This window comes from Sciurus carolinensis, chromosome 3 (genome assembly GCF_902686445.1).
Source record: "Sciurus carolinensis chromosome 3, mSciCar1.2, whole genome shotgun sequence".
Taxonomy (NCBI): Eukaryota; Metazoa; Chordata; class Mammalia; order Rodentia; family Sciuridae; genus Sciurus; species Sciurus carolinensis.
Genome location: NC_062215.1, coordinates 50,884,013 through 50,908,352, shown reverse-complemented (window position 1 = coordinate 50,908,352; position 24,340 = coordinate 50,884,013). Strand labels below are relative to the sequence as shown.

General features: G+C 43.0%; 1 protein-coding gene across 6 annotated transcripts in view; it reads right to left on the bottom strand.

The window, feature by feature from the left end:
• Pik3r5 (phosphoinositide-3-kinase regulatory subunit 5) overlaps positions 1-24,340 on the bottom strand; it is a 73,067-nt gene that overhangs the window by 19,477 nt on the left and 29,250 nt on the right. For 4 of the 6 annotated variants that reach the window (XR_007107954.1, XM_047547559.1, XM_047547558.1 and 1 more), the window contains exons 2-5: positions 6,093-6,208; positions 4,040-4,140; positions 3,114-3,182; positions 2,227-2,365 (exon numbers count right to left, since the gene is read on the bottom strand). Coding sequence is in view for 5 of the 6 variants with exons in the window: in XM_047547559.1 (XP_047403515.1) it covers positions 2,227-2,365; positions 3,114-3,182; positions 4,040-4,140; positions 6,093-6,195 (412 nt within the window). In the remaining variant the exon portion in view is untranslated. Of the gene's footprint in view, positions 1-2,226; positions 2,366-3,113; positions 3,183-4,039; positions 4,141-6,092; positions 6,209-8,960; positions 9,163-11,018; positions 11,152-24,340 lie in introns of those variants that run through there. The other 2 variants (XM_047547557.1, XM_047547556.1) reach the window with 2 other exon arrangements.

The window sequence follows — 24,340 nt, the reverse complement described above, 5'->3', positions numbered from 1 at the left end:
GGCAATGTCCAGAGGTCCTGAGTACCTTGAGTGATGGTTCTAAGGGTCTTCCCTGCTCTAAGGCAAAGGACCATTTCCAGCCCCATCTCTAGTGGCTGCTCTGCCTGGCTCTCGTGCTCTAGGCCTAACAGTCCGTCAGCACAGGGTCTGGGCCTTACCCCCACCTGCCTCTCCTCACATCTGCTTGCTGGGCTGCCCAGAAGAGTTCCAGCCCAGCTGCCCACAAAAATACCTCAAGGCATAGCACGCATTCAATTGAGGGGAGCCAGCTGGTACTACTTGAAATTGGGAAGCGGTTTCCCCACAGGTGATGCCCCTCCCCAAACCCAACATCTCCCTTACTCTTTTCAAAATAAGCAAGAGTCACAGATCTTTGGTATAAACTGGAGGCCCTGCCAAGGCATATGTATTTTGATTTCTTTCTCTCCAAAACACAGAGGGGAAGAAAACCTAGCCTCCCGGTAAGGGGACTCCAGTCACCACCAAGAGGTCCAAAGAATTTGCTAACTCTTCTCCAGTCCAGGATCTTGTAATTTATTTTCTTCTACTGCTTTGATGACCTTATTTTCCATGCTTAAACCTTTCATCTCTCTGCAAGTTGTTTTGTTTGAGATGGGCCTTCTTTTGGGTTTTTGTCTTTATTTTTAAGATGAAATTCTAACCCTTTTCTTACGACCTGCCAATTATCTGGATACCATTTATTAAATAACTGAGATTTTTTCGTCACTGGTTTGAGGGTGCTGTTTTGTCATATACCCAATTTTATATATTCTGTTTATAGATATTACATTTTGTTCCATTAATCTACCTATTCTTATACCAATATGTGCTATTTTAATAACCATAAACCTATACTACCCTCAAAGACCTAGTAAGGGAAATATCTCATTTTTATTCTCTTTTAAGAATACATTAATAAATACATGGCAACTGCATGAATAAATGCTATTTCTTTCAAATAGACTCGTGTGTTAAATTTTAAAAAGATCTTGTTGGTATTTTAATTGAGATTGCTTTTATTTTTCTAACAGTGTTATTATAATATTGATTCAATGCAGCAATATGTCTCTTTAATCATTTATCTTCAGTAAAGTTTGTTTTCTCTATGTAGCTGATTCACATTTCTTTTATTTCTTTCATATCTTTAATTGCCATTATACTTTTCTCTCTATTGTGTATCCTTAGCTGTTGATATGGGAAAGTACTTAAGCTACCTATTTTCTAGTTCTGACAATTATTCATTCTGGTGGTTCTCTTAGACTTGACAGATAAGCACTTGTTTGAGCTCTAAATAATTAAAATGTTATCTTCTCTTGATGAGGAAATATTCTTTATTCTAGTCTTTTTGCATAGGCAAAAACTCTAAGCAAAAAGAGAGATAATTGAGTTTAAAGGAAATGCCCCTGGCACATAACCTTGGGCTATTGCCATATTTAAAATACTTCTATGGAAATAATTTCCAATATATTGAGGGGTTTTGAATATCTGGACTGTGTGTTGAATTTACCAAATGTTTTAGAGACATCTGTTGAGATGTTAAGTGACTGTACTCCTTGGAATATCAATGTGATGAATTACTCTAATATAAGGCTACCATATCATATTTGATTCTGTTTTCTCTTGCTCTATTATAGTTTTCCTAGACTTCATTTGCATGTCTAAAGTAGTACTTTCAATTTCTCAAGAACCCTTACTTTTCACACTTCATATGTGAAAACTTGGACAGTACCAAGTCCTCGTCCACACCTGCACAATGACCACTGACCTGTCCTTTCCTAACACCAACCATCCTCTTGTGCCTGTGTTAACCCACACATGCAAGTGCCTGTTTGCTCCTGGGGCAAAGAGAACAAGTAAGGATCTCTAGTCAATACTCTGGGGGCTTCTCTGGCTGACATGAGCAAACTTGGAGATCTCTTGGGTAGCTGGAGCAGAGGCACAGGTGAAGTGTTGGGGTCTTCTTGTCCTGAACCCTTGCTCCGGCTTCCCCTAAAGGTTCATCCTTGAGTTTCCTTCCACACTTACTGCTTTAGCTTGGGCAGACTCAGCCACCTGACATTGTATGTACCATGAAGAAGAGACTCCAAAGTTTTGACCAGGGCTTGGGCAGAGGTGAACTAAAGGTTAAAAGGTGAGGAGGGTCATATCCAAAGAATGTTTCAGAAGAGCTGGAAGCTTCCTGACCACAAGAGCCCTGCCTCTGGTGCAGGCCTCCTCAACACTTACCTGGGGCCTTAAGTTCAGCATCGATGAAGGTGAGCAGTTCCTGGCAGATACTGCAGTAAGGAACAGGCCAGGTCAGGAACCGGTGGTAGGTTCTGGCTGCCTTCAGAAGGAGATCAGAGTCTGGTGGGAAGTGTGGTGTCTAGGATGGAGAAGAGGCAATAAGAGAGGTGTAGGTGAAAATAAGCTCTCTGATATTCCAAGACAGCTTTTTCTCCCTTTCTGGAATGTTCTACAAAGGATGGGCATTTCCTAGGAGCAGTATGTTGCAGAACAAGGTTAGGAAGAATGAGAAATGAGTTACAGGAGTGAGTCTCAGATGAGCAAGATGGCACCCAGGGCCTTGTTTTTACCAAACAGACCTCAGTTTACCCAAACTTGAGAGAGCCTCTCTGCAAATTGTCACCTAAAGGTCATTCTACACTGTGCATTGTTGCCACTTATTTGGGGGAAGGATCTTCATTCCTGTAGTTAAACATCTTCACTGCAGGCAAGTGTTTATTCTTTGGGTGGAATGAATCCATGTATACAGTCATTTGGGTCACCAGTCTGGTGGACATGAGAGGTGATCACACTGGGTAAAAGTGAGCTCTGGGGTAAAAATTGAGGTGGACATAAAATCTCTCAATGGACTCTCTTATGGTTTATGAATATACTGTCACAGCAGTTTCTTTATGGAAGCCCAGAGATGCCAGGCAAAACGGTGGCCACAAGGAGTTACTGGAGGCCCCTCAAGATGGCAGCTCTGTAAGACATCAGAGGGCCAAAACAGTTAGAGTTCCTCTCTATTAATCCCCACAGGAGCCAGGACGGTGCCCCTGATGGCAGTTGCTCTTCCCTCTTCTCCCTCTCCTCCCCTCCCTCTCCGGCTCGGGCCCAAGTGAACTTACACAGAGCACAGTGGAATAGAAGAGCAGAGCCAGCGGGGTGAGGAGGTCATAGGTGCCTTTCTCTTGGACCTGTGGAGAGGATGGGGAGGTCAAAATGCTAGCATTCACTTGGCGCATTCTGGAACTCAGCAGGCTTGGTGGGGCAGACAAAGTTCCACTATCTCTTCTGTGCTGGATGAAATTTAAGACTTTTCCATCTCTTTACTCTGAATAGATGATGCATCTGCCTCAACTGCTATTTGATCCCTTCTACAAAACCCTCCCCTGTTGCTACACCAGAGTGGATCCTTTTCATTTGGGTTTATAAGTTAAGCACCCCAGAGGTGGTTAGTGCTTAAGCTGGTTTGCTTATGATCACAGTGTAAAAGCACCAGGTAACAGTAATGCCAGAATTGTAACCTTAGATGTCTTGATGAACCAAGACTTTCTTTTTATAGAGGTTGCCAACTGAGAGAAAGAAAAATCACATGTTTTCCAAACTCAGTCATGCATTTGGAAAAAAAAATTAAAAGAGAATTCTTTATAAAAGAGCCAGAATCCTCTTTTGGGATTCGCAGGTGTTCTGGAAGCCTAGCCCAGCTCAGCACTGCATGCATTCCTTGTCATAAAAGTCATGTATTGAACTGTCAGAGGAGGCCTCAGTTTCCCTTCCCAATTGTTTTTCTCTTTTATGCCTTTGTTCTTATGGGTCCTTTTGAGAAAGGAATTTGGTTAAGCTTCTTCCCTCCTTTCTAGACTATTCCTTGACTTATGAGCAATGTCAGTCCTAAGAGGCAGCTTCAACTCAGGTCTCTGAATTATATGTTCACTCTGGAGTGAACACAACCTTTCCAGAAACCCTCAATGCACAAGCATCCAGACATATGATTTTTCAATTCTACCATGCCAAACCCAGAGCTCTGCCTTTCAATCCCCAACACCCTCACCTCTCGGGTTTTCTGCAGGATCTGCTCCAGGAGGATGAGAAAGTGGCCTGGGTCTCTGCTGACCAGCTCCTGTAGGCTCCAGCAGTTCAGACACAGTCCCGCTAGAAAGGGAGTAAGAGAGGCCAGTGACCATCTCAGGAGCTATAGAGGGGGTGGGGATCTATACTGGAACATCCTCTCTTGGGGATGGCACTGGAACATTCCTTTCTAAAGTAAGAGAGCCTTAGTAAGAACGCTGAACCAATGGTCTACCCTACCCCAATGAGACATGATGACCTGTTTCCTATTCCTACTGTACAGGAGGCTCAAGAGCACAGATTGGAGATATGGGCTGGGAACCCCTTAGAGGTCAATGAACTTGTGGGCACTCTGCCCCTGCACCTCTGGGGAGCATCAGTTCTCCCATGTCCCCTGCTTTCCTGCACTGCATACTGGTGCCTATGAGGCACAGGAAGTTAGATCAGAGCTAGAAACTGCTGGAAGAATAAATAGAGGAGGCACAGCAAGCTCCACCCTAAGGCCCAAGAGTGCATCTGTGACAATCATGGGATTTCCCAGGACTGCCTGGCAATGGAGCCCAGGAAGGGGAAGCCAAATCAATTTATAGCTAAAAAGCTATAATGAGCACTTTGTCACCGTAACTTCCCCAGATTTTCTTAGTTTGTTTGTCTCTGTTTCCCTGAAGTCGACAAGGGTAAACCCCTAAAAATTAAAGGGGGTGGTCACAGGGATCAAGGGAGGCTATATATTGGTTGGGGGATGAGAATAGCAGGGGTGGAGGTGTATTGACCACACATTTCATGGGATTCAATCCCCAGGTCTCCTCATATGTACATGGATTCCTTCTAAAGACCTGGAAATCCCTAAACATAGACTTTTATAAAACTTGAAAAAGTCATATCTTTTCATATTCTTTTACTTAATGATCCCCCTCAACTCTATAAGCTTAGACTCCATCAAAACTTGAGTACTAGGCAAGAAGAGAAATTTCTATTTTATTGACCACCTACTATGTGCCAATATGCTACTTTGCATATATTATCTCCTCTGAATGTTCCAAGCTCCCTTCAGAAATGTGGTTCCTGTTATTATTATTCCCATTTTACAGTCAAGACAAGTGGAGTCCTGAAAGGATAGGTAGCTTGCACATTAAAACTAAAGACAGTTTAAATGCAGATCTGTCTAATCCTGAAGGCCAGGGAAAGCTCTCCATGGAGGTGACATTTGAGCTGAGGCCTGCATGAGAAGGAGCCAGCTATACATAGTCTGAGGGAAGAATTCCAGGAAACAGGTGCAGAGGTCCTGAGGTGGGAAGAAACCAGGTATGTAGCAGCAGGCACATCTCATAGCATAGGTAGAGAGGCAAGTAGACACAGATGTGAAAAATCTTTACCAGAAAAAGGAATTCTTATAACTAGTCACCAGCCTCAGAGACACACCTGCCCCAGCCTGCAGATGCCCCAGTTGTCAGTTCTGGGAAGCATGGAATAGAGGGTCCCCTGATCCCTGAAGTTCTTCCAAGTTTCTCCCTTGTTCTAAAGGCTAGAAAAGAGCAGGGCTGTGGAAAAAACTAGAAACAAGTAAGCAGGAGAATTCTGGGGAGAGCTGCCTGTGAATTCCTGGCTACTCTTCTGGAATCAGTAGCTGTGGTGTTTCTAAGCAAATTCCAAACCTTCAAGGAACTGTGCTTCTAGCACATGCCTAAGAAGCAAGATACCACCTGAGTAGGATGAGGAAGGTGTAAAGGGAGAAAAGAGAAAGAGCCTCATGCTGAGGACTTAGGCTTTATCAGGCTCCTGCCCAGGTGAGGTCGAGGGATTTGCTTAAGTCATTCACACAGGGTTTGAACAGAATCTGAGGGCTAGGGCTGGAGCTCAGTAGTAGAGCACTTGCCCAGCACGTACAAGGCTCTGGGTTCAAACCGAGCACCAAAAAGTAAAAAGAGTTCATTGTGAATCAGAATCTGCCAGCTTCCATGATTGGTCCAGGGCCCACCACGGCTCCTGAGGCCCCCTTGGGTCTCAGGACACCTTCCCAGCTCCCTCAGCCCTACCTGACCAGGAAGTGGAGCCTCGGCCGAGGCTGAGTCCATGCAGGCAGCGCTCCAGGGCATGCTGGATGCGGTCCTCCGTGCACGTCGTGGCCCCTGGCTGCATCCTGAGTCATCGCCTGTGTGGGGAACAGATGCCAGGTCAGCCTGTTGAGCCCCCCTCTCAGAGAATACGAGGCTTGTCCCTGAGTCTGGCAGGGCAGCACCTGGACCAGGAGAGTGACTGGCACTCACGGTCCAGCGTGATCAGCCCTCTGTAGCTCGGTACTGTGGGCACTGCCCTAGGGGCCTTAGTGCTGCCTCCAGGGCAGAAACAGTTTGTGGAAGGCCACATCTATGCAGCAGGAGAGGCCACTCCTGTGGCTGAACAGCACAGAGGTATAAGAAGTGAAGGGCCAAGTGCCCAGGGGATGCACAGAGAATGACCAGACCCTAGAGGCAGCGGGCAGTGGGGCAGGAGAATCTCAACGGGAAAAATCAAAATCACGAGGGGAATTGTTTTCTGAACTTCCAGGCCTGCGTCCTCCCAGTCCTCCAGGGATGGGGCCATAGGATCTCCTGTCACAGGCTGGTGCTCCATGCTGGGGTGCCAGGCAGGGTGCCCTCACACATCCACATTCCCATCCTGCCACACCTCTACACAGGTCATGGGCATCTGTGTCCTCTGCTCTAACCTCTTTTGCCATTTTTTCTTTCCTTTCTCTGAGGCTTCATGATGTCACCAGCTATCCAAAGTCCTTGCCTAGTCCCCCTTCCTTATTCTTCTGGGAATGCTTAGTTCTGTTGGAAGGCAACTGAGGAGGGGACTTAAGGGCTTTAGTAGCAGAGAGGGAATGCAGGGCCTCAGCAGGGACAGTCCAGCTTCTTGGATCCGGGTGAGGGTTCCCCAAATCCCTCAGAAAGACATGACATACATATGACACAGTGATTAAGTCGGGCTCTGGCATCCAACAGGTCTGGATTCAAATCTGGACTCTGATATTTTCTAGTCCTGAGATTTGGGGTAAATTCTTTAACTTTTCCAAATCTCAGTTTGCTTATCTATAAAATGGGGATGACAATGGTGCTAATCTGGCCAGGCTGTTGGGAAGGTTAAATGTCACAGTGGACACCGTAAGCCTCCACTGCGTCAGCACGGTCTTTGCAGCAATTGCCCCAGTGCTTGGGAAGTTCACTGCATTCACCTCTTCCGAGCAGATTTTGTCACTGGCCTGTCAGACCAGTTCATGGGGAAGCAGAGGAAGTGGCAGGCCAGTTCTGTGGATCTGGGGACAGATCAGGAAACCAGAAGAGGAAGCTTGGAGCTCAGACCCGAGTCATGCAAACGACATGCAAAGAAATATAAGCTCCTGATTCAGGTCTAGTTGCAGGACTGCAGCATTCAGATCATGGAGTCACCACATAGGCAAATCTTCCTACTTCCCTAGCCTGGGGGGAACCACATGCCCAGTAAAAAATAAGCCCTGTTGTGGACATCACTTCCTTGATGTCCCAGGAGGACTATGCACTATGAAATGATAGACACACAGCAGCACCCATGATCCATTCTGTCATTGATTTCTTGACCAACCACAATGTGCCGGAGATACAGCAGTGAACAGAGCAGGCATGCTCCTCGAGGGCGACACAGACACTCACAATAGAACAGACAAAGAAAGAGGAAACCCCATAGCATAGTCAAACATGCTCTGAAGAAAAGCTATTTCTGGGAGGAGGAACGTTGAGGAGCCCACTCTAGGTTATTGTGGGTCTCTGAAGAGGGATATTTAACATAAATGAGGGAGCCTGGGGAAAATGAGGGGAAGAGTATTCCAGAAAGAGGAGATGGCATGTGTCAAGATCTGGGTGCAGGGATCAGTGTGCCCAGGACCTAGACCCAGGAGCAAGGAGACTGGGGTGCTGAGTTGGCCTCAGACACAGCCTGAACTTCCAGGTCCCGCACCTCTGCTGACAAGGAGACAGTGAAGAAAAACCTTCACAAGTGACTCAGGACCAAGAACCTTGGGTGCTCCCATTAGTGATACCTGTTTGTCCCCAGACATCCTTTGGTCCTTTCATCATCCTTAGGCCCAACTGTTACCCTTGCCATTGGACCAGGTAGACAGTCTACTGCCCCGAGTCAGACAGGGCAGCTTTCCAGTGTTCAGCCCCTCCTGCACCTTGCATGTGCCAGCATCTGGCATGGATGAGCACCTGTGGAGATAACACTGGGCGAGGCTGTATCCTCCTGCCTTCAGTCCAAGCACCAAGACCACTGTGGACATTGGTCCTAGCAGGTGCAGGTCTGATGGCACCTGCTGGAAAAGGCAGACCACTAGGCACCATCACCAGGAGGACTTTGGGCACGAATGGCAAGCCAGATGCCACCAATCCAGCTTTGTCCTCACAGGCTGCTTTCTCCCCTGTCCGCAATCCACACCCCCAGGTCAAATTCCTGAAGGAAGATCAGAGGTCTTCCTGGCAGGTCCCTCAATTATAGTAGGAGAAACTGAGAGCCAGAGTGAGAAAGGGCTCGCTCGTTCAAGGCCAAGGTATCAGCTGAACTTTTTCTGTCTTCCCAAATTGTGGCTGAGGTCCCACTCCAAGGACTCCAACATTCCAAAGTCCTCAGAGGCACAGTGGACTGTAGGGATGGGGGCTTAGAGGGGGCCGTTAGCCAGAATCAACAAAGCGACACCCCCATGCTGTCATTAGAAGATTAGGGAGAGAGAAAAATGGTTGTCCACCATCCTGGAAGGCCCTCCTTTCTCTCCCCAGAGCCAAGGGCCAGGGAGTAGGGAATTAAAGAGAATCCCTTACACAGACTGGGCTGCCTGTCATGTGAGGGCATCCTTCTTCGCAGTTCAATACCTACTCAGCAAATTTGCTCACCTGCTCCTATGCTACCTGGAGCCGAGGCAGGGTTGAGAGGAGGGGCAACTTGCGAGTCCACTGTGGGGCAAGTCAAAGATGTGAGTTCCCCATCAGGGTGCGGGGTGGGTGCCAGGAACAAAAGCTGCCTTTGAGCAGTTTTTGCTGCTACTTTACTCCAGAGGACAGAGGGAGGCTGAAGCTGGATCACCTTTGTGGGACACTGGTGGAAAGGAAGAGGTGGGCAATTAGTTGCACAGAGAAGTTAAACAACTTGAGGTCACACAACTAGGAGGTGGACAAAGCCAGGATCCAAACGCAGGGAGTCTGGGTTTTTACAGTACATCGTAACACTGCATCACAACCACTGCAGTGCCTTATCCCTCAGTGCAACCAGATGCAGTTACTAGAAAAACAAAAGCAATTCAAGTTTTACCCCAACTCAATTACCATGGTTTTGCTTTAAGAGGTTTAGAATTACAGGGCGTGGTGGCACACACCAGTAATCCCAGCAATTTGGGAGGCTGAGGTAGGAGGATCACAAGTTCAAGGCCAGTCTCAGCAATTTATCAAGGCCCTAAACACTTTAGTGAGACTCTGTCTCAAAATAAAAAGGACTGGGAATACAGCTCGGTGGTAAAGTGCCACTGGGTTAAATCACCAGTAAACCTGCCCCTGAAAAAAAAAGAGATTTAAAATCTGCCAGGCATGGTGGCACAAGCCTGTAATCCCAACTCCACAGGAAGCTGAAGCAGGATAATTGCAAGTTCAAGTCCAGCCTGTGCAAGTTAACAATGCCTGTCTCAAAATAAAAAATAAAAGGGGCTCAGTGGTAGAGCATCCCTGGGTTCAACTCCCAGTACCACCACCACCACCACCAAATAACTAACTAACTAACTAGCTAAATAAATAAATAAAATTTAGCCTCCCAGTTGCTGGGATCATGACCCCACCATGCCTGTCTACAGCAGCTGCCCAGCACAACTCCTTAGATAGAACCAGGGCTCACAAGAGTGTGAGCCAAAGAGGGGACACCCAGCAGACCCTCTTGGAGCAATAATGATCATGGGGGCACAAAGGCCCAGGTGTCTCTATCCTGAAGCATGTGCTAAACTCTGTGAGCTGGGTTTTAAGTCATCCTCTACCCAGCCCCTAATGTGATGGACATGCCACGTGGCAGTCATGAGTCACATATGTGTCCTACATTGTCATGATGCAAATGCAAGACACAAATAACACCACTTCTGCCACACCCCTGTCCTTAAGGTGCCAGCACACACTGTTCTAGGGCTGTTGCTAGCACCTGTCCTAGAGGACAACAGCTACCCCCAGGTCCCCCTCCTGTCCCACTTGATGGGCACAATCAAGGCCTTCTCCATGGAAGAGCTGGATACCCTCAGGGTCCTGGGCAAAGTTCCTGAAGTGCCAGCTTCCCTGGCATCCTGGGGCCACCAAGAGCCTGACCAAAGCTCTCAGAGTCAGGACTTGCTGCTGCTCTGAGCTTGGGGAGCCTAAGGAGGTGGGAAAGGGAGTTTGGTTGAGGGGCCCCTCAGCTGAGCTGCCCTGGGGGTCAACCCAGAGCACAGTGGCTCAGCGCCTGGTCCTTGGCACACTCATTTCCTCCTGGTGAGTCAGTCGGTCATCACTCATTCCTTGTGACTGGTCCCCTCTGGCTTCAGAGGGGGTGCCAGGGGAGGACAATAGGAACCCCTCTCTTCAGGAAGAAGCCTCTTGTCAAAAACTTGCAAGCAAGACCTGGCCTCTCCCTGGCATCCCACCCCCACCCACCTCTTTAAGAGGAGCCCCCCATTGTGAAATTCCAGCTGCTGCCGGGAATGGCCCCCCACCCTCCAGGGATAGTGTTGAAATATTCAACAACGGGGCCTGCCCAACCTCCAAGTTCCTCTTCTAAGCCAGCACAGAGGACTCAAGAGTCCTTACTCAGGATCCTGAGTGGGGCAGACAGACTTGGAATTGGGGGTGCATTTGTGGGGCTCCAGTGGACTCAGGGGAGGTAGCTATACTTCTCTCACCCCTTCACATGTTGACATGACTCCATGAGGTAGGCACAAGGCTTACCAGAGGGGTGGGGTCTGGTTCACTTCCATGATTAGTTCTCACAAGGCAAAGAGGAGGGCTTCTTTCTTTTGGTGTCTTCTCAAAGTGCCAAAGAGCAGAAATTGGACTGTTCATATCTCATGGGGAAGGAGGCATGGGCCTCCAGGTTCTGGCTAGCACCCCACACTGTTTTCCTGGTGTTCTGGAATATTCCAGGTTCATATTTTGCAATCCTGGTCCCACAGTAGCAGGGGACCAAAATGGGATACCAAAAAAAAAAAAAAAAAATTAACAAGTTAGTGGTATTACAAATGATGTATGTAATCACACTGAAAGAGATAGGGAAGAAAATAACTAATCTAAGTAACTTCAGTATTGTTATGGTCTAGATATGAGGTGATCCCTAAAGCTCCTGTTAATGCAGGAATATTCAGAGGGAAAATGATTAGATTATGAGAACTGTAACCTAATCAGTCCTAGTTTGAATGGACGCCTACCGTAGGTAGGTGGGGCCTGGCTGGAGGAGGTGGGTCACTGGGGACATGCCCTGGAAGGGCGTGTCTTCCTGTGGCGCCCTTCCCCTCTTCCCTGTCTCTTCTTCCTTGCTTCCATGAGGCGGGGAGCTTCCCTCCTCCACACCCATCCCCCATTGTGTTCTACCTCACCCTGGGCCCACAGTTATGGAGTCAGTCATCTATGGACTGGACCTCTGAACCCCATGAGCCAAAATAAACTTCCTCCTCTAAGTTGTTCTTGTCAGGTACTTTGGTCACAGCAGCACAAAAACTGACAAAAACAGGTTTATATATGTTGACTGGTTAAAGACAAAAAGAACTATAAACAAGTATTATTTCTTGACAGTCAAAGCTATACACCTAGGTGTTCTCAAAGAAGTGCTACTCCAGCCTTGACCCGTCTTTTCCACTGCCACCCGCCTCCCATAGTTACCAATCCCTTTAGTCTCTGCTGTGTCCTTCCTGTGTTGGAAGGGAGAATCATTTTTACTTGGATTGCAGAGGAGACTCCACCTCAAGCAACCACAAAGAGGAGAATGGGGTAGAGAAGTCGTGTGTTATTAGAAACCGATAGAAAGGAGTAGACAAGGAGTGATCCCACGTGGAAGCAGGTGGACTGCATGCCTTGGTGTGTTTGTGTCTATCACTGCGTTGATGTTACTTAAAAGGACAGGGAAAGCGAAGAGTGTGCCCAGGGTCTGCAAGAGCTCAGGGTTAAGCACACGTTAATATATGGGAAATTGTCAGAATAATGTGTGGTACATCATAAGAATTCAATAAATTTGACAAATACTAGCTATCAGAGCATTTTCTTAACATATGCATTTCTGCTGCCCAACTCCAGGAGTCTTTTGGATTGGGTTAAGAATGATCTGGTACACAGGTTAGACCTGCAAAGTAATGTTTTCTATTTGCTGTAGTTTGCATCCTCTTGTGTGTGTATGCGCCCACACATGTGTACGGTGCTTGGGATTGAGCACAGGGCCTCGCACACGCTAATCAAGTACTCTACCACTGTGTTATATCCCCAAGTCCTGTAGTTTAGAGTCTTGACCATTCCCCAAAGGCCCATGTATTAAAGGTTTGTCCCCCAGCCTGTGGAGCTATTGGGAGGTGGTAGAATGCAGGTGTTTCTGTGTGTATGTAAAATAGTTAGTCAGCATTCTGTCACTGTGATAAAATGCCTAAGATAAATTATTTATAAGGAAGAAGAGTTTATTTTGGCTTGCAGTTTCTGGAGGTTTCAGTCCATGGTTGAATGGGTTGTTGCTTTAGGGTCTGTGGCAAGGCAGTACATCATGGTTAGAACACATGATACTGTCTACCTCATGGCAGCCAGAGAGCAAAGAGAGGGTCCCAATATCTCCTTCAAACACAATCTCCCAATGAGCTAACTTCCTCCTACTAGACTTCACTTCCTAAAGATTCCACAAAAAAATTATAAAAATTAAAAATGTGTTGGGGAAAAAGTCTCTACTTACAATAGTACCAAGAGGAATAAAATTTTAAAAATAAACTTTAAAAATATGCAAGATTTTTATGAAGAAAACTTTTGAGGAACACAAAAGAAAGCAAAAGTAAATGGGAATGTCATTAGATAGGAAGATCCAATATCATAGAGAATTAGTTCAACAAAGAGTAAAGGCTAAACACAAAGACCTAAAACTAGAACACTCTTGGATATGGAACAGAGCTTTGTTACATTGGATTTGTCAATAGTTTTGTGGATATGATAGCAAAAGCACTTGTAATAAGAGAACAAATAGACAAATTGGACATCAGAATTTGAAGCCCTGTGTTTTAAAGGGCTCAATCAACAGAGTGAAAAGGCAAGCAATGGACTGGAAGAAAACATTTGCAAATCATTTATCTGATAAAGGGTTAACATCCATAATATATAATGAGCTCCTACAACTCAACAACAAAACAATAACAAACAAACAAAAAAAACTTGATTCCCAAATGGGCAAAGGACTTGGATATTTCTCCAAAGAAGGAGCCAATGTGCATATGAAAAGATGCTTTTCATGAGGACATATAATGGGGGTGGGAGGGGTTAGCATTAGGTTTAGGGTTAGGTTTAGAGTTAGGCTAAGGAGAGCGGTAAAAATGAAGGAAAGAAGGACTGTATAAAGGGAAAAGGGTGGGAGGGGTGGGGGGGAAGGGAAAAAAAAGAAACATCATTACCCTATGTAAACGTAAAAAAATAAATAAAAAAAAAAAAGAAAAAAAAAAAGATGCTTTTCATCACTATTCATCAACAAAATACAGATCAAAACTATAATGAGATACTATCTTATACCCACCAAAATGGTTATTACTAAAAAAACAGCTAATAAAGTATTAGGATGTGGGGAAACTGGAACCCTTGTGCCCTACTATTGGGACTGTGAAATACTGTAGCAGGTATAAAAAACAACAGGGTCGTTCTTTAAAAAATGAAAAGTAGAACCGGTATGTGATCCAGCAATTCCACTTCTAGATATATGCCCAAAAGAATTGAACAGGTATTTATACTTCTCTGTTCATAGAAGCAAGATTTATAATTGCCAAAATATAAACAACCTGAGTTTGCATCCAAGGTGAATGGATAAACAAAATGTGGTATATACATTCAATGGAATATTGTTCAGTCTTTAAAAGGAAAAAGAAACTTGATGCATGCTACAACATGGATGAACCTTAAGCAAATTATGCTAAGTTAAATAAGCCAGTCACAAATAGACAAATGCAGGATTCCATTTATATGAGCTCCCTGGAGTTGTCAAATTCATAGAGACAGAAAGTAGTCTGTTGGTTGCCAGGGGCTGAGAGAAAGAGAAAATAGGGAGTTTTTTAGTTGATACAGAGTTTTAATTTTACAAGATGAACAGTTTTGGAGACTAGGTTGCACTACGATGTGAATGCACTTTACTTAACAGTACACTTAAAGATGGTTCAGATAGTAAATTTTACAGTATGTTTATTACACTAAAATTTTAAAAAGAGTAAAAAAGGAATTAATTGGTACGTTTGTGATATCAGGTAGAAATACCAATTCTCCATAAGTTTCAGCCTAGAGAATAGGAAGGCAGGCAGACTGGCTATTCGTAGGTAGTTCTTCTATGTCAGATACTGTGCTGGGCATTTTCACTTGATTACCCAGTTTAATTATCATAATCACCCTATAGCATAATCATAGTTGTCCCCTATTCCTGCTGTTCAGGGAAGGTATGTTACTAATTTGCCCAAGTTCCTGTGGTCGTGATTCCTATGGCTCAAGCTGGAAGAGCATCTAAAGATGGCCAGACTCCCAAAGTCCATATCTTCCCTACAATGCTGTTTATAGGAAGTCATTTCTGTCCTTGTCTAGACACTCAAAGGGCTGACTCTGCTGTTTTGTCTGTGTGCTATAATTTGAGGCTTCCAGGGAAGATGTCCTGCACAAAAAGGGCCTGAATTTCTATTGCTAGTGATTCATTCTCCATGGGTTAGCACTGCTCACTTCTTTGGTCCTGGTTTATTTTTAAAGATGTAAGATTCCAGGAGAGACATTTAGTCACCAAATGAATCTATTACAGGAGTAACAATGGATAGTCACTGGGCAACTGATGGACTCCAGGATCAGGAGAGAGAGGAGATGTGAAGAGGTGGGTGGTGATGGTGTAGGGGAGGGGGGATCAGAGGGGAGGGAGGTGATGAAGAGGAGGGGTGCCGAAAGGAAGGCCCATTAGTGAGCAGAGACAAGTCTTTGCCCACTTCTTGATTCTCCTTATTTTCCAATGAAGGGCACAGGAAGGTCCAGAAAGACCAAAGGTGTGTTCGAGGCTTGAAGCGCATAATCTCGCTCATTCTGAACAACCCTAGAACTCACAGAGCCTAGGACAATGAAGACAAAGGCCGGGAAGCTCCTGGAGGCTCAACCACTTTGCCAAGAATATACAACAAACAAGTAGCATAGGGAGAATTTGAACTCAGGTCTCAGACTGACCCCTACACAGGTGGAGTACTGAAAAGGAAACAGGATGCCTGATGTCTTTGCATATAATTATTAGAATGTCAGCTAATGAAATTTGAAGGCTTGTTATGTGCTGGGCACTGTTCTACATGTTTTCTATGAATTAATTCCACATGAGGTAGACAGTACCTTATTTTACAGGTGAGGATACTGAGCACAGTGCATTCTCTCAGCTGGCAAGTGAATATGCCCAAGGCATTTTAGATTCTCAAAGCAGGTAAAGGAAGTAAAGATGGGCAAAGTGAAGTTACTGCCCAGATGGGGAAGCAGCTGAGGACAATAGGAATTTGCCAGGACATGAATTCCACAAAGCAACCAAATTCTATGGGTCCCTGGGCTAAATGGTAGGCACCTGGCACTGGAGATTATTTAATCCCACCTCTTTTCAAATTTAGAGACTGTCTTGTTTGTCAGACCGATAGTGATATTTTATAATTTTAGGCAAAGGAGATTTTGCTGTTTCCAGAGCACTGTGACTTCCAGATGCTTTACCATCAGAATAACTTTGGGTCTAATCCATTATCTCTGCCCTCAGACATTTTTCTCCAACCTAGAGTGATAAACTACTCCCTCATTCATCTGACAGCAATAATTGCTCTCCATCTTTGGCAAATCCATCTTCCTTAGTCTCTGTTTTCACTCTCTTTAAACTCTTGCCCCATTATATAAGAAAAATCTCCCACCTTCTTCTCCATCCCATTCATGACTATGGCTTAGTAGTGGAAGCAAAACCACTCTAACAAGAAAAGAAACCATCCAGACTCATGAATAAAACTGAAATCAGATACTCTTCTCGATACTAGGCCAGGTGTGGTTTTTACAACTTTTTATGAAGTAGACACTGATTTCAAGAGTCCCAGTTAGCCCAGTCTAGAATTTTCTGGAACTCTAAGGGACCATTTACTATGACATTAGGGCATTAAGCACTGATGCCATCTCTCCCAAATTCTCACCAAATATGCCTTACATGTGGAGAGAGAAAAATAAACACTTGTGTTGATATAAAAAAAGATACACATGTACACATAATCCAAATTGAAAACCAACACTGGTAGCCAGGCCTGGCATCACATGCCTGTAATCCCAGTGACTCAGACTGAGGCAGGAGGATCACAAGTTCCAGGCCAGCCCCACACCCTGTCTCAAAATAAAAAAAATAAATAAGGACTGGGGATGTAGCTCAGTGACCTTAGGTTCAGTTCTCAGAACTCCTCCCCACCACCACTCACCAAAAGAAAAATAAAGGAAGAAAGAAAAAGAAACCTAACAGGTTAGAGTCAGAGTGACATTATGTCTGAGTCAGGTGGAAATGGATAAGAAGACCAGGCTCCCACTCGGGCCTGTCTCTGGAGCATCTGGGTGGAGTTCGCATCATAGCCGGCTAAAGTGTGGCCTTCAAGTGGGTGTCTGCACTTATTGGATACCTGATCTGCTTTTGTTCTCTTCTTCAATAAAGACTGATGGGTTCTACCTGCTGAGATGGAAAACTCTGGGGAAAGGACAATTTGGGAGATGAAAACACTAGTTCTGTGTTGTCCAAGTTGCATCCCTCTGACCCCAGTGGGGAAGTCTGGGCTACAGCTCTACAGCTGGGTGTTCCTAGCACACGGTGGTCAGTGAGACGACGAATCATCCGCAGGGCACGCTATGTTCAGAGGTGACACATGGAGAGTCAACAAAAGGGCACTGAGAAGATGCAGCTCCTGAAATAGGAGGAGAGCGAGAGGTCACAGAACTCAAAGCAAGAATGTTTCAAGGAGGGAGTGTGGGGTGCCCATGCAAGATCTCCAACACCGGGCAGTGAAGTGGCCACTGGATCAGGTGATGTGGGGACCAGAAGACATGCTGGGGAGGTGGCAAGGGGCAACTCCTTTGGGAGTTTTGCTTATGGAGTTGGGGCTTTATGAGTTGCCCTGGTATCCTTCTGTTAAGCTCCTTTTTGTTTTTCTTTACCTCATTCAAATTCATTTCTGGCAACTGTGACCAAAAGAACCCTAGGATGTTTACAATTCTTTTTTTACATCTTAAAAAAAAATACCCCATATGGTTACATGCCAAAGTATTAACAGCAATTATCTCCAAGAGGCAATAACATAATTTTTATTTTTGCTATAAATAATTTTATGATAAGACATTTTATAGCTTTTTTTATTATACAAGTATTATGTTAAGTATAGAAAAATTAGAAAATGATTCTGGGAAAGTGGGGCAGGTGTACTTTTCCCTATTCTTCCTGTGTGGTATAGCTACAAACCCTGGACATTGTATATAAAACTGTCCTAAGAGACTCTGAGAGGGAGACGAGCTAGGGACCTTGGGAACAAGGAAGGACATGGTGGCAAGTTCCTTGGGTTCTCTTTTTACCTCATATATTCCAACTCAGAGGTGAAGAGCTAGTAACCTGGAAAAACCAATGGATACAAATAGAAAAATCTGACTCCTTTTAGCCAAAGAATGTGGAAAGAGGCAGCAAACAAGAGAGACAACTTTCAAACAATAATTGCTGTGTTCCGGTCAAATTCCATAGAGAAAACTGTGGTGTCAGTAAAGGTTCAGAGGAAAACTAGATTTCCACTCTGCCAGCCTGTGTTGAGGCTTTCCAAGCCCCTGTAGTGGGTACTGCCTAAGAGGCAAGTAGGTGTCAAGTCTTTTCCCCCCTGGTGGTAATGTGCCCCCTCCCACCCTATGACGTTAATAGACACCAGACCTGGACCTCGACTTCCACTGAGGAGCCTGGAATTCCACCACCGACCCCAGACACCAGAGAGTCCCCCTTCCCCAATGGGCTGGTATTAGGTGAAGCCTAATGGAGAGTCAGGACTTTCACTACTGCCCAGACGTCACCACCTCCCACCACCATGGTTATATTAGAACAGTAATGACGCACTACTAAACCCTTCCAGCAGTGGGGGCCTAACAGGAAGTTGAAACTCCTACTCCACCCAGTAGTAATGAGGATCCCTCCCCAATGTCAGTGGAGGTTGAACATGGAACTGGAACTTCTACCCCAACCTGGCACTTCCCCTTAGAAGTTAGAGGAAACCAGGTAAAGCATAACGTTTAAGTGAGATTCAGATCCTCATAATTCTCACAATACCCAAAATGTCTATGTTCCAGTCAAAAATAAGATATCACATCAAGAACAAGGACAATCTCAATCTGAATGGAGACCATCTATAGATGCCAGCATCCAGATGGCAAAAGTTAAAAATTTTAAAGCAGCCATCAGTTAAAAAAAAAAAAAAAAAAAAAAAAACTGCAATGAGCAATTATAAAACTCTAAGCAGAAAGGAAAAACAAGAAAATCTCAGCAAAGAAGGAAATTTTACAATGGAGAAATAAGATAACTGAAGTTAAAATTTAATGAATGAGGTCAAGAGCAGAATGTAGGGGACAGAGGAAAAAAAGTCAATGAACTTGAATATAGAATACTAATATTACCTAATCTGAACACCAGAGAAAATAGAAGAAAAACAAACAGGGCTTCAGGGACCTGTAGGACCACAACAAAAAGGTCTCATGTTGCCATCACTGGAGTTCTAAAGGAGAAAGAGGGCAGGACTGGAAAAGTAGTCAAAGAAATAATTGGTGAAAACTTGGCAAACCTGGCAAAATAGGTAAACCTACAGATACAAGAAGCTGTGTGAACTATAAATAAAATACAGCTGAAACACTCACCAAGTCATCTTGTAGATGAACTTACGAAAGTTAAAGGCAAAGAAAAAAAAAAACCTGTGAAAGCAGCAAAAGAGAGAGACACCACCTTACCATAGAGAAGACACCACTGGAGCACAAGTGGGGTTTCCATGTGAAATCACAAGGGCAAAAAGGAAGGAGAACAACATTTTTCAAGCATTGAAAGAAAACAAAAACAAAAACAAAAAACCCTGTCAACCCAGAAGCCTAGAACCAGCAAAAATATCCTTCAGGAATGAAAAGGAAATCAAGACATTTCCAGATAAAGGAGATCTAAGCTAATGTGTTATCAGCACACCTGCCCTAAAAGAAGGGCTAAAGGAAATTGTTTAAACAGAATTTAGATGATAATAGAAAAAGATATCTTGGTACATGAGGAAGAATAAAGGTAGGCAAAAAACTGGATAAAATTTGAGTTTTCTAAACTATGTTGGATGGTTAAAAATGCGATACTGATGTGGTTCTAAATGTACATGGAATATCAACAATCATGTTATAAATAAGGGAGAACACAGGGAGATAGAATAAGGTTTTTATACTTCACTAGAACTAACATCACTAGACTGTTTTAAGTTATGTGTGTACACAGTTATGTGATACCTAAGAAACTACTCAAAAACTACACAAAGAAGTATACCAAAACATTATAGAGAAAATCAAAATGAGTTTTTTAAAAGTTCAAGAAATACATAGGCAGAAAAAGAAAACAGAAATAACAACAAATAGGGATTAAAAACCTAGAAAACCAATAACAAAAGAGCAGACTTGAGCCCTGGCATATCAATAATGACACATGTAAAAGAGCTGGAGACATTAATTAAATGACAGGGATTGGAGTGCATTACAAATCATGAGCCAACCTTTTGCTTACAAGAAACTCACTTCACATGTTATGATACAGGCAAGCTGAAAGCAAAAGGAAGTGAAAACATATATCATGCAAACACTACTGAAAATAAAGCAGGAATGACTATGTTGCAAATACAGTAGACTTCAGAGTAAAGAAAATCACCAGAAATAGAGATGGACATTATATAATAAAAAGAAAGGTCAGTTCACCAAAGACAGAGCAATCCCAAATGTATTCACATCACCCACAGCTGCAAAACACGTGAAGCAAAAACTAAGAATATGGCTGGTCACAGTGGTCACCTATAATTCCAGCTAATCAGGAGGCCGAAGGAGGGGGATCACAAGTTCAAACCAACCTGGGCAACTTAGCAGGACCCTGTCTCAAAATAAATTTTTTAAAAAGTCAGGAAGGGACTAAAAATATAGCTCAGTGGTAAAGCATTTGCCTAGCATGCATGAAGCCCTGGTTTCCATCCCTAGTACCACAAAAAAGAAAAGGAAAGAGAAAAAAAAAATTGGGAGTATGGAAAGGAGAAATAAACAAATCCATGATTATAGTTGGAGACTTCAACATTCTTCTCTCAACAATTGATTAGAAGAACTATAAAGAAAATGAACATTTAGCAACACTCCACCCAGCAACAGTGGGATATACATTCTTTGTAATTATCTGTGGACTGTACACCAAGATAGTCCATCTCCTGAGCCTTAAAATCATAAGATAATTGAAATCATAGAGTGCATTCTATGACCACCATACAATCAAATTAGAAATCAATAACAGAAAGATAGAAAAAATTCCAAGTATTTGGAAACTAAACACACATCTAAATAATCCATGGGTCATAGAGGAAATTGCAAGGGAAACCAAAAAATTCACTGAAGGAATGAAAATACAATGTATTAGAATTTGTGGGACATAGTAATTACACTCCTGAGAATTATTGCAGAAAAATCAAAACATGTCCATACAAAAACCTGTATGTGAATGTTTATAGCAGATTTATTCACAATAGCCAAAATTAGAAAAAATTCAGATGTCTTTCAATGGGTGACAGATTCAACAATGTCATATCTATACCATGAAATATTACTCAACAATAAAAAGGAAAGAACTACTGATTCACACACAGCCTTGACTAACCTTTAGAAAATTATGAACACAAAAGGCCAATGGCCAAAGATTACATACTGTAAAAATTATATACTGTATCGTCAATTTATATACTATTTTCAAATGACAAATCTATGAAAATGGAGAACATATTGGTGGTGTTGTCATGGATTAAAGAGATGGTGAGGTCAAAAGGGAAGTGGGTGTAGTTGTAAAGGAGCAATGTGAGGGATCCTCATGGTGATGGAAATTTTCTATCTGACTACATCAAGGTCAACTTCAATCTCTTGTTTGTGACGTGCTACAGTTTGTCAAGAAACTACTATTGAAGTAAATGGGGTAAAGAATACATGAGACCTCTACTATTTCTTGTAGCTACATATGAATCTACAACTATGTCAAAATTTTCCAAAAAAATCTAATTAAAAAACAGAAATTAGAACTGGGGGTATAGCTCAGTGGTAGAGCACTTGCCTAGCATGTACATAGCCCTGGGTTTGATCCCCAACACTATAAAACAAACAAACAAACAAAATCCAACCAAACTACAACAAAAGAAAAAATTTTAAATCTTGAACAGATAAACTTTAAAATGTTGAAAGATAAGCTTTAAACATACCCAGAATAATCAATGTCAATATTCTGATTTCTGTCCCTCTAAAAATCCTTTTTTTAAGTCACAAAAATCACACTTAAATATATTTATCTTAGTGCTTGCCTTGTAAGCATTAAGGCCCTGGGTTCGATCCCCAGCACCAAAAAAAAAAAAAAAAAAAAAATATATTTATCTTATAAAAGAGGCCACATTTAAGAGTCTATCTGGAAGAAGTACTTTCCCCACCAGAGGGGAAGGAGTAATTGGCATTGGATAGGTCTCTGTCCCTAAATAACTGTAAGACTAGTCAAAACTTGTGAAGCGACTTTATGGACATTGGACAACAGGCAGCACAGGACTGCTACATCTGAGTGGGGGGAAATAAACAAGGAGAATGTATTTCTGGTTTTCTGCTTCAAGTTATTTCCCAGAGCATGGAGCCCAGGGAGGGGCAGACCCAAGTTCAGAATGGAGGTCTTTCTGAGTTGAGAAGACAGAAACCAGAGTTCCAAGCTCCTGAAATGGTTAGAATCAGTGGGTCCACAAACTGGAAAAGAGGAAAATGTGAAAAAGAAGAGTTCAAGAAATCTGTGGAGGGGTTCTCTTGAGACTTCTGCTGAATACTAAACTGCATGTGCAGGACAAGACTTTATGAAGACTGGGAAAACCAGTTATTGGGAAGTCTTGAGTTAAAACAGAGATTCTAGAAAATGCACAGTGTTGGGAGCCATTGGATTTCCAATCAGTCAGAGTGTAGTAATGTCACTGAACACCTCAGGCATTTACTGAAACTCTAGAGAAACTCCAGCTCTTGAGTAAGAGTAACTCTGCACACATCCTAACTAAGTTTTAAGAAATGCTTAAAGGGGTCATATTCCACCTGTAAATTAATTGCCTGCCAGAATAAAAGTCATTCTTTAATGGAGAATGATAAGATCTAGACTCTTACCAACATGGCAACCACAATGCCCAGAATGGGATTTAAAACTGAATAGACAGCCAGGCATGGTGGCACACACCTGTACTCCAGCAGCTTGGGAGGCTGAGGCAGGAGGATCATGAGTTCAAAGCCAGCATCAACAACAGGCAAGGCGCTAAGCAACTCAGTGAGACCCTGTCTCTAAGTAAAACACAAAATAGGGCTGCAGATGTGGCTCAGTGGTCGAATGTCCCTGAATTCAATCCCTGGTACCCCCACAAAATGAATACACAGATGAAGCTGGAGAAAAAACGTAACTCATTACTCAGGAAACAATTCAATAGAAATAAACCCAAGGATGGAAGATGTGTTACAAATATGTTAAAAGATTTCAAGGAAAATATATATAACAAGTTAATGAAAAATCTCAGTAGAGAGTTGGGAAGAATGAGAATCTTTTAAAAGGAAGAACTGAGATCATATCAGAAAAGAAAAATTCAATGGACACTGGAATTCAATGGAATTGAACAAAGATTGGACACTGAAAAAACAAGATTAATGAACTTAATATACAACAATAGAAACTACTCAAAGATTTAAAACCAAAAAAGACTTTAAAATATATGAACAGACCCTAAATGGACACAATCAAAAGACCTAATAGATATGTGATCAGCGTCTCAAAGAGTGGACAGAGAGAATTCAACACCCATTTATAAAAACTCCCAGTAAGATAGAAGGGAACTTCCTAAGAGTTCAATAAAGGTCATCTATGAAAAAATCTACAGTTAACATCATACTGAAAGGTGAAAACTGAGTACTTTTCCTCTATGATTAGGAACAAAGTCTGCTCTTATCATTTCTATTTGACATTGTACTTGAGGTCATTGTCATGAGGCAATGAAAAAACTCCCACAAATTACAAAGTTTATTTGCAGGTGAAATGACTATATACACAGAATATCCTGAGAAATCGAAATCTATTAAAAAAACTACCATATATGAATTTATCAAGCTATAGGGAATAAAGTCCATATAAAAAGTTCAATTATATTTCCATATATTAGTAATTACCAATTAGAAAATGAAATTTAAAAAATATATCATTCACAATAGTATCCAAAAAATGAAATTCTTACGAATAAGAAAAAATGTGCAAAGTTTCTACATTTAAATCTACAAGCCAGGCTGGTAGTTTACACCTGTAATTGCAGCCACTCGGGAGGCTGAGGCAGGAGGATCCCAAGTTTCAGTCCAGCCTTGGCAACTAAGCAAGACCCTCAGCAAATTAGTGAGATCCTGCCTCAAAATAAAAAACAAAAGGGGCTGGGGATGTAGCTCAGTACTAGAGCACCCCTGGGCTCAATCACTTGTACGGAAAACAACCAACCAACAAAACCTACAAAGCACTGAAAAGATAAATCAAAGAAAAAATGGTAAGAGATACCACATACATAGTCAGAAGACTCAACATTATGTCAATTTCCCCCAAGTAGATCTACACATTCACTGTGATCCCAATAAATATCTCAAGAGAAAAGGAAGGAAGGAAGGAAGATGATTCTAAAATGTATATGAAAATACCAAAGACTTAGAATAGTTAACCATTTTAGGAAAGGACAAAGTTGGATGATTTGTGCTACTTCAAAGATTTG